Source organism: Sminthopsis crassicaudata, chromosome 2 (assembly GCF_048593235.1).
Source record: "Sminthopsis crassicaudata isolate SCR6 chromosome 2, ASM4859323v1, whole genome shotgun sequence".
Taxonomy (NCBI): domain Eukaryota; kingdom Metazoa; phylum Chordata; class Mammalia; order Dasyuromorphia; family Dasyuridae; genus Sminthopsis; species Sminthopsis crassicaudata.
In genome coordinates this window covers 391,358,417-391,370,517 of record NC_133618.1, presented here as the reverse complement: position 1 = coordinate 391,370,517, position 12,101 = coordinate 391,358,417, and the positions used below count along the sequence as shown (strand labels likewise).

The window sequence follows — 12,101 nt, the reverse complement described above, 5'->3', positions numbered from 1 at the left end:
TAAATGAAACAGTCTCATATTAATTCCTTTTCCAAACTCTACATAATTCTGTCATTATGTCAAGGCAGCAAAGATCTGATTCTATCCTATCCCATTCTTATTCACTTAAAGAGCCACTTACTGGTTCTTGGCCATCCATGGCTTCCATCCACAATCTCCGGTCCTCTTCAGACAATGCTTGCATGGTGATGACACCTGGTCTGTGGGAACAGGAAAATACATAAAAAAATAAACAAACACACCATTCTGAAATAGGTAGAAGAGAAAAATTATAGGAAGGACAGTACTAGGAGGAAATGGTCTTTTTCTCGGGCTCAGTTTCCAGGAACTGAACCAAATGACTTCTAAGATCTCACTACAAAAAAATCTTAGAATCACCAAAGTTTTGAAGAAACTATACTTAATCTGAACCTACTCTTCTCAGAGGTCAAGGAGGTAGAGGGATGGGAACACCCCTGAAACGTTGGGAGAAATGTTTATATGTACATCTGTTCTTGCATTATCTTCAAAGTAACAAGTTGTAAAAGCATAAAAAAGAAACAGGTTCCAGACATTTGGAACAGCAAGTTATCCTAAACCTTCCAAAGAGTCCTTTACATTCTCAGGGGAAAAGTCATTTCTATTTACCCAGGTAATTATAAGGAGCCCACTTATTTAATACGACAGCAACAAGTAGCTCCATTAACTAACATTAATTAATGTTAATTGATTTACAACTCATATGTCTATATGACATTGATATGTCAATGTATTTTACTTATAAAGTACTTCCATATTCCATGCTAGGTAAGACAATGGTTAGAGCACCTGGTCCAAAGTCAGACTATCTTCAAATCCAGCCTCAACATTACTAGCACAAGCACCAGCTAAGTATCGGATTTGGGGGTTTACAATGAGGAAAAATAGAAGAAAATATTTCTTGGCATTCAGGCCCATGATCTTAAACCACTAGTCTCCCCAGTTGCAGTGAGAACAGAAAAATATTAATATACTTAAAATGAAAAATTTGTATTATGTGCAATATACTTTTTATAAATTATCTTGCTTAGCAATGTTTTCTTTCAAAATGCTTTAACGGGCCTCTTTTTTGCTGGGTTTTTTTGGGGGGGTCTTTTTGGCAACATTCTAACTAGTTAAATTTGTTCTGCCTCCCCCAAAGTGATGAGCACCCCTGTTGCTTCCAATTATTTGCTATTTTTTTTAAAAGCCTACCATAAATATTTTTGCTATTATGGATCTTTTTTTCTTTCTTTGATCTTTGAGGACAGGCTTAGTAGTAGTATCCCTGGGTCAAAAGGGGGATGGTTCCAAATTTCTTTCCAGAATAGCTGCACTAATTCTGTAAACAGTGTATTAATCAATCTATTTTTTTCACAATCACATCAACAACTGTCATTTTACTTTCTTGCCATCTTTGTCAATATGATATGAAATAGAATTTTAATTTGCATTTCTCTAATAATATTTTAGATTTTTAAAAATATGGCTATTAATTACTTAAATTTAAGAAGTGTTTGCTCACAATCATGAACCAATTTATCTGCATGTGAATGGCTATTATTCTCATATACTTATATAAACTTACTTCTGTTTTATATATATACATATACTATATTATAGTGCATATGTGTGATATATTTAAATATGTACTATAATTAGGTAATTGAATTCAAATATTATATATCTGGATAAGATTATCCTTTATATATCTTGACTCCTCCAATTTATGATATCACCTATTATATAAAGGTCCTATTATCCCTCTGGAGTCCATTGGGCAACATCTGCTAATATCTAAGTCTTAATGTAATTTCTCCCAGACTGCTTTCCAGTTCCACTTTGAGAGAGTTTTTCTTGAAAATTGACTTCTCACCCCAGTAATTGTCTTTGGGTTTATCTGTTAATCTAATATTATTTCTATATGTTGTATGTCTAATCTGTTTTCCTTATTGAAATCAACTACTTTGATAGTTACTCCTTTGTAGTATATAGTTTTGGGATCTGATACACCTAGGATTTTCTTATGCGAAATAACTGTACTTGTTAGCTTAGTCACAAAAGCAGCAATTTTCTAATCTGCTAAGAAAACTTTTTTTTAAAAAAGTTATGGGGCAAAGAAATTCAAAGCTTTTATCTAAATAAATTAAATTTTATTCTTATTTAATTAGTGATTGACAGTTTTCACTCACATTTGTCATATATACCAAACTAATATTTTCCATGAAAACAAGTTTTATAGCATTAATTTTAAAAATATTTCAAAATGTCACATCATTTTAAAAGTTTCTTGCATGTTTTCTTTGGTACACAATAAAATAATACAGTAATGTATGTATTTAATATATATGCATATGAATATAGGCAAGGTGAAGAAAAATTTTTGTAGTAAATATATATATATATATATATATAATCTTATAAAATGATTTGGGCAAACTTCAAAGGAGCTTTTAGCCAGTTCATTTTTTTTTAATTTTTATTTTATTTTATAATTATAACTTTTTTTTTGATAGTACATATACATGGGTAATTTTTTACAACATTATCCCTTGCACTTACTTCTATTCAGATTTTTTCCCTTCCTCCCCCAACCCCCTTCCCCAGATGGCAGGCAGTCTTATACATGTTAAATATATTACAGTATATTCTAGATACAATATATGTGTGTAGAACCGAATTTCTTGTTGCACAGGAAGAACTGGATTCGGAAGGTAAAAATAACAGTTTACACTCATTTCCCATTGTTCCTTTTCTGGATGTAGCTGATTCTGTCCATCAGTAATCAATTGGAATTGGATTAGCTCTTCTCTATGTTGAAGATATCCACTTCCATCAACATACATCCTCGTACAGTATCATTGTTGAAGTGTATAATGATCTTCTGGTTCTGCTCGTTTCACTCAGCATCAGTTGATGTAAGTCTCTCCAAGCCTCTCTGTATTTCTCCTGTTGGTCATTTCTTACAGAACAATAATATTCCATAACATTCATATAGCATAATTTACCCAACCATTCTCCAATTGATGGACATCCATTCATCTTCCAGCTTCTAGCCACTATGAAAAGGGCTGCCACAAACATTTTGGCACATACAGGTCCCTTTCCCTTCTTTAGTATTTCCTTGGGATATAAGCCCAGTAGTAGTATGGCTGGGTCAAAGGGTATGCACATTTTGATAACTTTTTGGGCATAATTCCAGATTGCTCTCCAGAATGGTTGGATTCTTTCACAACTCCACCAACAATGCATCAGTGTCTCAGTTTTCTCACAGCCCCTCCAACATTCATCGTTATTTGTTCCTGTCATCTTAGCCAATCTGACAGGTGTGTAATGATATCTCAGAGTTGTCTTAATTTGCATTTCTCTGATCAATAGTGATTTGGAACACTCTTTCATATGAGTAGAAATAGTTTTAATTTCATCATCTGAAAATTGTCTGTTCATATCCTTTGACCATTTATCAATTGGAGAATGGCTTGATTTCTTATAAATTAAAGTCAATTCTCTGTATATTTTGGAGATGAGGCCTTTATCAGAACCTTTAACTGTAAAAATGTTTTCCCAATTTGTTACTTCCCTTCTAATCTTGTTTGCATTAGTTTTGTTTGTGCAGAAACTTTTTAATTTGGTGTAATCAAAATATTCTGTTTTGTGATCAATAATGCTCTCTAATTCTCCCTTGGACACAAACTCCTTCCTCCTCCACAAGTCTGAGAGGTAAACCATCCCATGTTCCTCCAATTTATTTATGATTTCATTCTTTATGCCTAAATCTTGGACCCATTTTGATCTAATCTTAGTATGTGGTGTTAAGTGTGGGTCCATGCCTAGTTTCTGCCATACTATTTTCCAGTTTTCCCAGCAGTTTTTGTCAAATAATGAATTCTTATCCCAAAATTTGGGATCTTTGGGTTTGTTAAACACTAGATTGCTATTTTTATTCACTATCTTGCCCTGTGAACCTAACCTATGCCATTGATCAACTAGTCTATTTCTTAGCCAATACCAAATGGTTTTGGTGACTGTTGCTTTATAATATAGTTCTAGATCAGGTACAGCTAGACCACCTTCATTTGATTTTTTTTTCATTACATCCCTTGAAATTCTCGACCTTTTGTTGTTCCATATGAATTCTGTTGTTATTTTTTCTAGGTTATTTAAATAGTTTCTTGGAAGTCTGATTGGTATAGAACTAAATAAATAGATTAGTTTAGGGAGTATTGTCATCTTAATTATATTCGCTCGGCCTATCCAAGAGCACTCAATGTCTTTCCAATTATTTAAATCTGACTTTATTTTTGTGGCAAGTGTTTTGTAATTTTGCTCATATAATTCCTGACTCTCCTTTGGTAGATATATTCCCAAATATTTTATACTATCGACCGTTATTTTGAATGGAATTTCTCTTTGTATCTCTTGCTGTTGGATTGTGTTGTTAATGTATAAAAATGCTGATGATTTATGTGGATTTATTTTGTATCCTGCAACTTTGCTAAAATTCTGAATTATTTCTAATAGCTTTATAGCAGAGTCTTTGGGGTTCTCTAAGTATACCATCATGTCATCTGCAAAAAGTGATAATTTGATTTCCTCATTTCCTACTCTAATTCCTTGAATCTCTTTCTCGGCTCTTATTGCCAAGGCTAGAGTTTCTAGTACTATATTGAAAAGTAATGGTGATAGTGGGTAACCTTGTTTCACTCCTGATCTTATAGGTAAAGGTTCTAGTTTATCGCCATTACATATGATGTTTACTGAAGGTTTTAAATATATGCTCCTTATTATTTTAAGGAATAGTCCATTTATTCCTATACTCTCAAGCGTTTTTAGTAGGAATGGATGTTGGATTTTATCAAATGCTTTTTCTGCATCTGTTGAGATGATCATATGGTTTTTATTAATTTGATTATTAATATGGTCAATTATACTAATAGTTTTCCTAATATTAAACCAGCCCTGCATTCCTGGTATAAATCCCACTTGGTCATAGTGTATTATCCTGGGGATGATTTTCTGAAGTCTATTTGCTAATATCTTATTTAAGATTTTAGCATCAATATTCATTAAGGAAATTGGTCTATAGTTTTCTTTCTCAGTTTTCGATCTACCTGGTTTAGGTATCAGTATCATGTCTGTGTCATAGAAGGAATTTGGTAGGACTCCTTCAATCCCTATTTTTTCAAATAGTTTACATAGCATTGGAGTTAGTTGTTCTTTAAACGTTTGGTAGAATTCACCTGTAAATCCATCTGGTCCTGGGGACTTTTTCTTAGGAAGTTGGTTAATAGCTTGGTCTATTTCTTTTTCTGAGATGGGACTATTTAGACTACTTACTTCTTCCTCTGTTAATCTGGGCAAGCTATATTTTTGAAGGTATTCTTCCATTTCATTTAAGTTATCAAATTTATCGGCATAAAGTTGAGCAAAGTAGCTCCTAACTATTGTTCTAATTTCCTCTTCATTAGTGGTGAGTTCACCCTTTTCATTTTCAAGACTAACAATTTGCTTTTTCTCTTTCCTTTTTTTAATCAGGTTTACTAAGGGTTTGTCTATTTTGTTGGTTTTTTCATAGAACCAACTCTTAGTTTTATTAATTAATTCAATAGTTTTTTTACTTTCAATTTTATTAATCTCACCTTTTATTTTTTGAATTTCAAGTTTTGTGTTTGTCTGGGGGTTTTTAATTTGTTCCTTTTCTAGCAATTTTAGTTGTAAGCCCAATTCGTTGGCCCTCTCTTTCTCTATTTTATGCAAGTAGGCCTGTAGAGATATAAAATTTCCCCTTATTACTGCTTTGGCTGTATCCCACACATTTTGGTATGATGTCTCATTATTGTCATTTTCTTGGGTGAAGTTATTAATTATGTCTAATGATTTGCTGTTTTACCCAATCATTCTTTAGTATAAGATTATTTAGTTTCCAATTATTTTTTGGTCTATTTTCCCCTGGCTTTTTATTAAATGTTATTTTGATTGCATTATGGTCTGAAAATGATGCATTTACTATTTCTGCCTTACTGCATTTGATTTTGAGGTTTTTATGCCCTAGTATATGATCAATTTTTGTATAGATTCCATGAACTGCTGAGAAGAAAGTATATTCCTTTCTGTCTCCATTTAGCTTTCGCCAAAGATCTATCATATCAAACTTTTCTAGTATTCTATTTACCTCTTTGACTTCTTTCTTATTTATTTTGTGGTTTGATTTATCTAATTCTGAGAGTGCAAAGTTGAGATCTCCCACTATTATAGTTTTGCTATCTATTTCCTCTTGCAGCTCTCTTAATTTCTCTTTTAAGAATTTAGATGCTGCACCACTTGGTGCATATATGTTTAATATTGATATTGCTTCATTATTGATGCTGCCCTTTAGCAGGATATAATGCCCTTCCTTATCTCTTTTAATTAGATCAATTTTTGTTTTTGCTTGATCTGAGATGAGGATGGCTACTCCTGCTTTTTTGGTTTTGCCTGAAGCATAATAGATTCTGCTCCACCCTTTTACTTTTAGTTTGAATGTCTCACCCTGTTTCAGGTGTGTTTCCTGTAAACAACATATAGTAGGATTCTGACTTTTAATCCAGTCTGCTAACTGCTTCCTCTTTATGAGGCAGTTTGCCCCATTCACATTTATGGTTAAAAGGACTAATTCTATATTGCTTGCCATCCTACTAACCCCTGCTTATGCTTTCCCCTTTCCTTCCCTCTTACCCCCCTACCCAGTATTAAACTGGTGACCACTTGCTTTTCACAGCCCTCCCTTTTTAGGATCCCTCCCCCACCTTAAAGATCCTCCCCTTATTTTACTCCTTTTCCTCAAAATTTCTGTATTCCCTTCCCCTTAGCTTACTCCTTCCCTTTCACTTTTCATTGAAGTGGAAGAAGTTTCACCATAAATCGAATATGTCTATTGATACATACTATGTTCATCTCCCTCCTTTCTTTCTCTCAGATATAATAGGTTACCTTTGCCTCTTCATGAGATGTAGTACCACCACTTTACACTTTTTTTATGATATAATCTCCTTTCCACCTCTAGTTTCTAAGACAAATTGTACATATGTTCTTTACATATTTTTTTTGGCAGAAGTATAGTTCTCAAGATTTCTTTTTACCTTTTTAGAAATCTCTTGAGTTCTGTATTTGAAGATCAAACCTTTTATGTAGGTCTGGTTTTTTCATCAAAAATAGATGGAATTCATTTATTTCGTTAAATGTCCATCTTCTTCCCTGGAAAACGATGCTCATTCTTGCTGGGTAAGTTATTCTTGGCTGCATACCACGTTCCTTAGCCTTTCGGAATATAATGTTCCAGGCCCTTCATTCTTTTAATTTGGACGCTGCTAGATCCTGGGTTATCCTTATTGTTGATCCTCCATATCTGAATTGCTTTTTTCTAGCAGCTTCCAATATCTTTTCCTTTGTCTGATGGTTCTTGAACTTGGCCACTATATTTCTTGGCGTTTTGATTTTAGGGTCCCTTTCAGTAGGTGATCGATGAATTTTTTCAATGTCTATTTTACCCTCTGTTTCCAGAACGTCTGGGCAGTTCTCTTTGATAATTTCCTCGAAATTGGTGTCCAAGCTCTTTTTTTCCTCACATTTTTCAGGGAGTCCGATTATTCTCAAATTGTCTCTCCTGGATCTGTTTTCCAGGTCTGTTGTCTTTCTAGTAAGGTACTTGACATTCTTTTCAATTGTTTCATTTCTCTGGTTTTGCTTGACTACCTCTTGGTTTCTCCTTGAATCATTCATTTCTACTTGTTCCAGTCTAATTTTCAATTATGTATTTTCTTCACTCACTTTTTTTATATCTCTTTGTAATTGTCCAATTGAGTTTTTATCTTCTATGGAATTTTTTTCCATTTTATCCATTTTACTTTTTAGAGAGCTGTTTTCTTTTTCCAGCTCACTAATCCTGTTTTCCTTGGAGTTGTTTACTTTTTCCAGCTCACTAATCTTGTTTCTCAATGATTTGATTTCTTTATCCACTCTGTCTTTGAATGCATGGGATGACTTCTCCAGGCTCTCTTGCCAAGCTTCCCTTTCCTTTTCCCATTTCTCTTCCAGCTCTCTTGTGAGAGCCTTTTTGATGTCCTCTAGGAGATTCTTTTGTATTGAGGAGCAGCTCATATCCCTCTTAGGGGATTCATCTGGGGACAGTCTGTTTTTAGTCTCCTCATTGTTTGAAGTCTGCTCTCTCTCCATACAAAAGCTGTCAATGGTTAGATCCCTTTTGAATTTTTTGTTCATTTTGTCAGAGTAGGAATCGAAGAAAACAAACTGACAAGAGAAATAATTGGTCTGTTTTGCGGGGTATGGGGCTGGATGGTATTAATGGGCTTCCTCTACAGACTGGGGGTAGGTCAGCAGAGAGCCACTAACAGGAAAGCAATGACTGTACTGAGTCTGCGCTCTGAGGCTCTGAGAACGCACTGAATCAGTCCAGGTGGGGGTTGGGGGTGGCCGGGTTCTGAGAGACGCTGGCTTTCCGGGGTTTTAATCTTCACCTCCGGTGTTTACACCCTTTCCGCTGATCCCAGCTTGCTGCCAAGACGGAATATCCACACTGGGGAAAAAGTCTTTTCGCAGAAACGGCAGAGATCGTACCCCTCCCCTTCAGGTCTGAGCTGTGTGAGCTGCCTGTCTAGCTCTGGCTTGCCTGCCCTCAGTCTGTGCCCAGTCTGATTGACCCTCCCCCGAGTAAACACAGACCTTTTCTGGCGACTTTCAAGGATGTCTTCTCTTGGTGATTATTTGTGGGTTTCTTTCTGGGTCAAGCATTAAGTCTGAGGCTTGTCATGAAGTAAGTTCTGAGAGAAAACGAGGAGCTCAAGCAGCTGTCTGCCTCCACACCGCCATCTTGGCCGGAAGTCCGCTAGTTCATTTTTTAAAGCTATGCATAAAGGTTCCTAGGAATCACATACCCGACAAATAACATGTAACTGAGTTCTCACTGGTACACAGCTCAGAACTAATTAAAAGAGAGAGAAAAAAGGAGGGAAAGAGGAAAAAAAGAAAGACAAATAGACCAGTACAAAGAAATTGTGAGTTTTAAGTATCAAATAAATCATTATCTTTCAAACCACTCCCTTTCCAATAGTTTGAGAGAACTTAACAGAGATAGAATCAATGAACCAATAAACATTTATTAAGCACTCATATCAGTGCTGGGCATAAGAAAAATAATAAAGACATGTTCCATTAATAGTCCCTGTCCTTAAGTAGTTTATACTCTCTCCTAGAAAAACCCAGACACCATGATGTAATATAGAAAAAGCACTAAATTTGGAATGGGTTTTGACAGCCAGCCATTTTCGCTGTGCTTTTGGAGCTAGTCATTCTGCCTGATTTTCCTCATTTGCAATCGAGTCCTGAATTAAACTAAATCCCTTCCAATATCTGAAATGTCTCAAACCTTCTAAATCTGAAATTCTGTTGTAGGGCACAGAAATTTACTATTGCACTTGTATACATACATTTGACAATTAATACTGAACTCATGTATTTTCCCCCTATTCCTCCACATACCTGAATTACTTTGTTCTGAATAGCCCACTATTTGTAGTTTGCTTGCAATATAATATGTTAGATAGAGTAATGGACTTGAAGAACAGTAGGGTTAGGTTTAGACAGTCATCTGTCCCTAAGCAACTTAACCTCTCTCATCTTCAGCTAACTCAAACATAAAAGGGAAAACAATAGCACCTCCACCCCACCCCCCACAAGATTGTAAAAAGATTTCAATATGTAAAAGCACTGTAAACCATAATGTGCTATGTGGATGTTAGTTATTATTATTTCTTAACTCAACGTTAAGTGCTGAATTTACCCTAATTCATGACCATTTATCCACATGGGAATGGTTATCATTCCTATAGGCATATACATATATATATATTTACATAAATATATAACGTAATATATTTGAATTCAAATATTATATATCTGAATAGATATGATTATACCTTTATATATATATATTTGCTCTTCCAATTTATATCACCATGACATAGAGGTCCTGTATCCTCCCTCTCTCTCTCCATCCTGCTCCCCCCCTCCCCCTCACAAACCACTTTGATAAGCAAGGAATTTTTAGAAGATTTAGTGCAGCAGAGATGGTAGATGTTCCTGTAAATCCTGGTACATGTTTTGGCAATGAAACAAGCTACCACAGAGAAGAAGCCAATAGCTCCTCCATCCATAATTGCCTGGCAATACACGTCTCCCTCTGCTTCTCAGAAATTATCATTCTTAGAACCGAGCCCTGTTTCCCATCAATGGATGGTTGTTTGTCCAAAATGCTAGGCCCAGTCACCATCAGTCTCTGTCTGGAAACACAGGGCTTACCTCCTTGGCTTCCACAGATCTAACCTTATGGTCCTGAGGCTTGAGGCTTTGAGTTTATTGTTCTTTTCCCCCTCAATAATAAGCAAATACCCACAAAATCTGAATTTCCTTGGAACAAAACAAAAACCTCGTCATCTGCAGTGTGAATTTTTGTATAAACACTATATTAATTCCAAACTACCCTGTTAATTTCCTTCAGTCTTTATGAAAGGTTGCCTGGGAACCAAGACCATCCTCCAGTCCCATTTTAATCTTGAGGCTGAGATGTCCCCAACTAATTCCCTATAGAGTCTGGCCCTGCTAGACAATGTACAATAAAGAGCCAACAATTTAGAGTGCTGAAACACTCTCCACCTTGAGAACTGTCATTTCTGATACTAAACCAACTCCTTAGTATAGGGAGTGGGGGAGAGTTATTATTAATTATTATCAGTTGTGTGTGTGTGTTAGCACTTTTAGGTTTATCAAGTACTTACAAATTACCTCATTCTCACAACAACCCTGGGAAGTAGGTGCTATTCCCATTTTATAGATGAGGAAATTGGGACATAGAGAATTTGTTAAGGATCATACTGCTAGTGTCTAAGAGCACATCTGAACTCAGGAGGTCCAAAGCTATATACATTGAAGTGTGTGTTTGTTTGTGTGTGTGTGTGTGTGTGTGTGTGTGTGTGTGTGTATGCATATGTAATGTGTGTATACTTATATATATATATATATATATGCATATACACATACAAACACATATATATGCATTTTTGTATCTGTATACATATAAAAGTAAACCTACACCAATACATTTTATGTGTACATACAGGCACATGTGGATATGTGAACTTTTATGCTGACATAAAACAGCCTCTGTCTCCAAGTTCCTCAATTCCAACACCAGTGAGTTTATGTATAATATTATATTGAGCTTATATTAAGGAGGAATAACAAGTCCCTTTAAGGGGAAGAGCAATGAGGAGGAATCAGTCAGGATTCTATGCAGAAGGTGGGGTTTGAACTGAGTTTCAAAGGAAACCCAGGATTCCCCAAAGGAGAACAACCAGTGCATATGCAAGAAAGAATATCATGGGCACAGAAAAACAAAACAAAATGTAAATGAAAGGAAATTATTTGTGTTTTAAAAAAAAAAGTTTAAAAGCTTTAGAGAGACTAAGTTTTGAAGAACTTTAAAAAGTTGTTCATATATAGATGGAATAGGGACACACTGGAATTGACTATCTAGGGAGAAGTTAGCCTGTACTGTGAAAAAGTCACTAGAAGCTGTATGGAAAAGGAAGAACCCATAAAATGAAAGAGGACAAAGTTAGGCAAGATGGGTTTATCTGGTCTTGCTGCTAAGAGAATCCAATAGCAGGATTTCCTAAAACAGCAATACTCTAGAGATCGCTCAGGCTCCTGTCAAGATTTGTTTTCTGAGGTACAGAAAGAAAGATATTTAAATGACTGTCAGTATTTTAAAGCAGTCTTTGCATGGCTGATCACCAATTCTTTTCTGACAACTATGCTTGGATGTGTTTGGTTCTTTCCCCTTAGGATACACTTACTCAGAGGGCAGAAGAAATAATACAAGGATACTCTCAGGGCCTCTTTAATTTTGGAATCAATTGTATGACATGAGAGGTTCTAGTAAAGAACTACTCAGCACAGTGGTCCACGTCAAAAAAGTTGCTGTGCTCTGTGAGCAAACAGAACTGCATTAGCTCAAAAGAAATGTGAGATATTCACATTTAGAGACATCT

At 35.3% G+C, this 12,101-nt stretch overlaps 1 protein-coding gene across 2 annotated transcripts in view; it reads right to left on the bottom strand.

Annotated features, from left to right (window-relative positions):
* ARHGAP26 (Rho GTPase activating protein 26) overlaps nt 1-12,101 on the bottom strand; it is a 542,258-nt gene that overhangs the window by 324,561 nt on the left and 205,596 nt on the right. For both annotated transcript variants that reach the window (XM_074291699.1, XM_074291700.1), the window contains exon 11: nt 122-200. In XM_074291699.1, the coding sequence (XP_074147800.1) occupies nt 122-200 (79 nt within the window). The remainder of the gene's footprint in view (nt 1-121; nt 201-12,101) is intronic.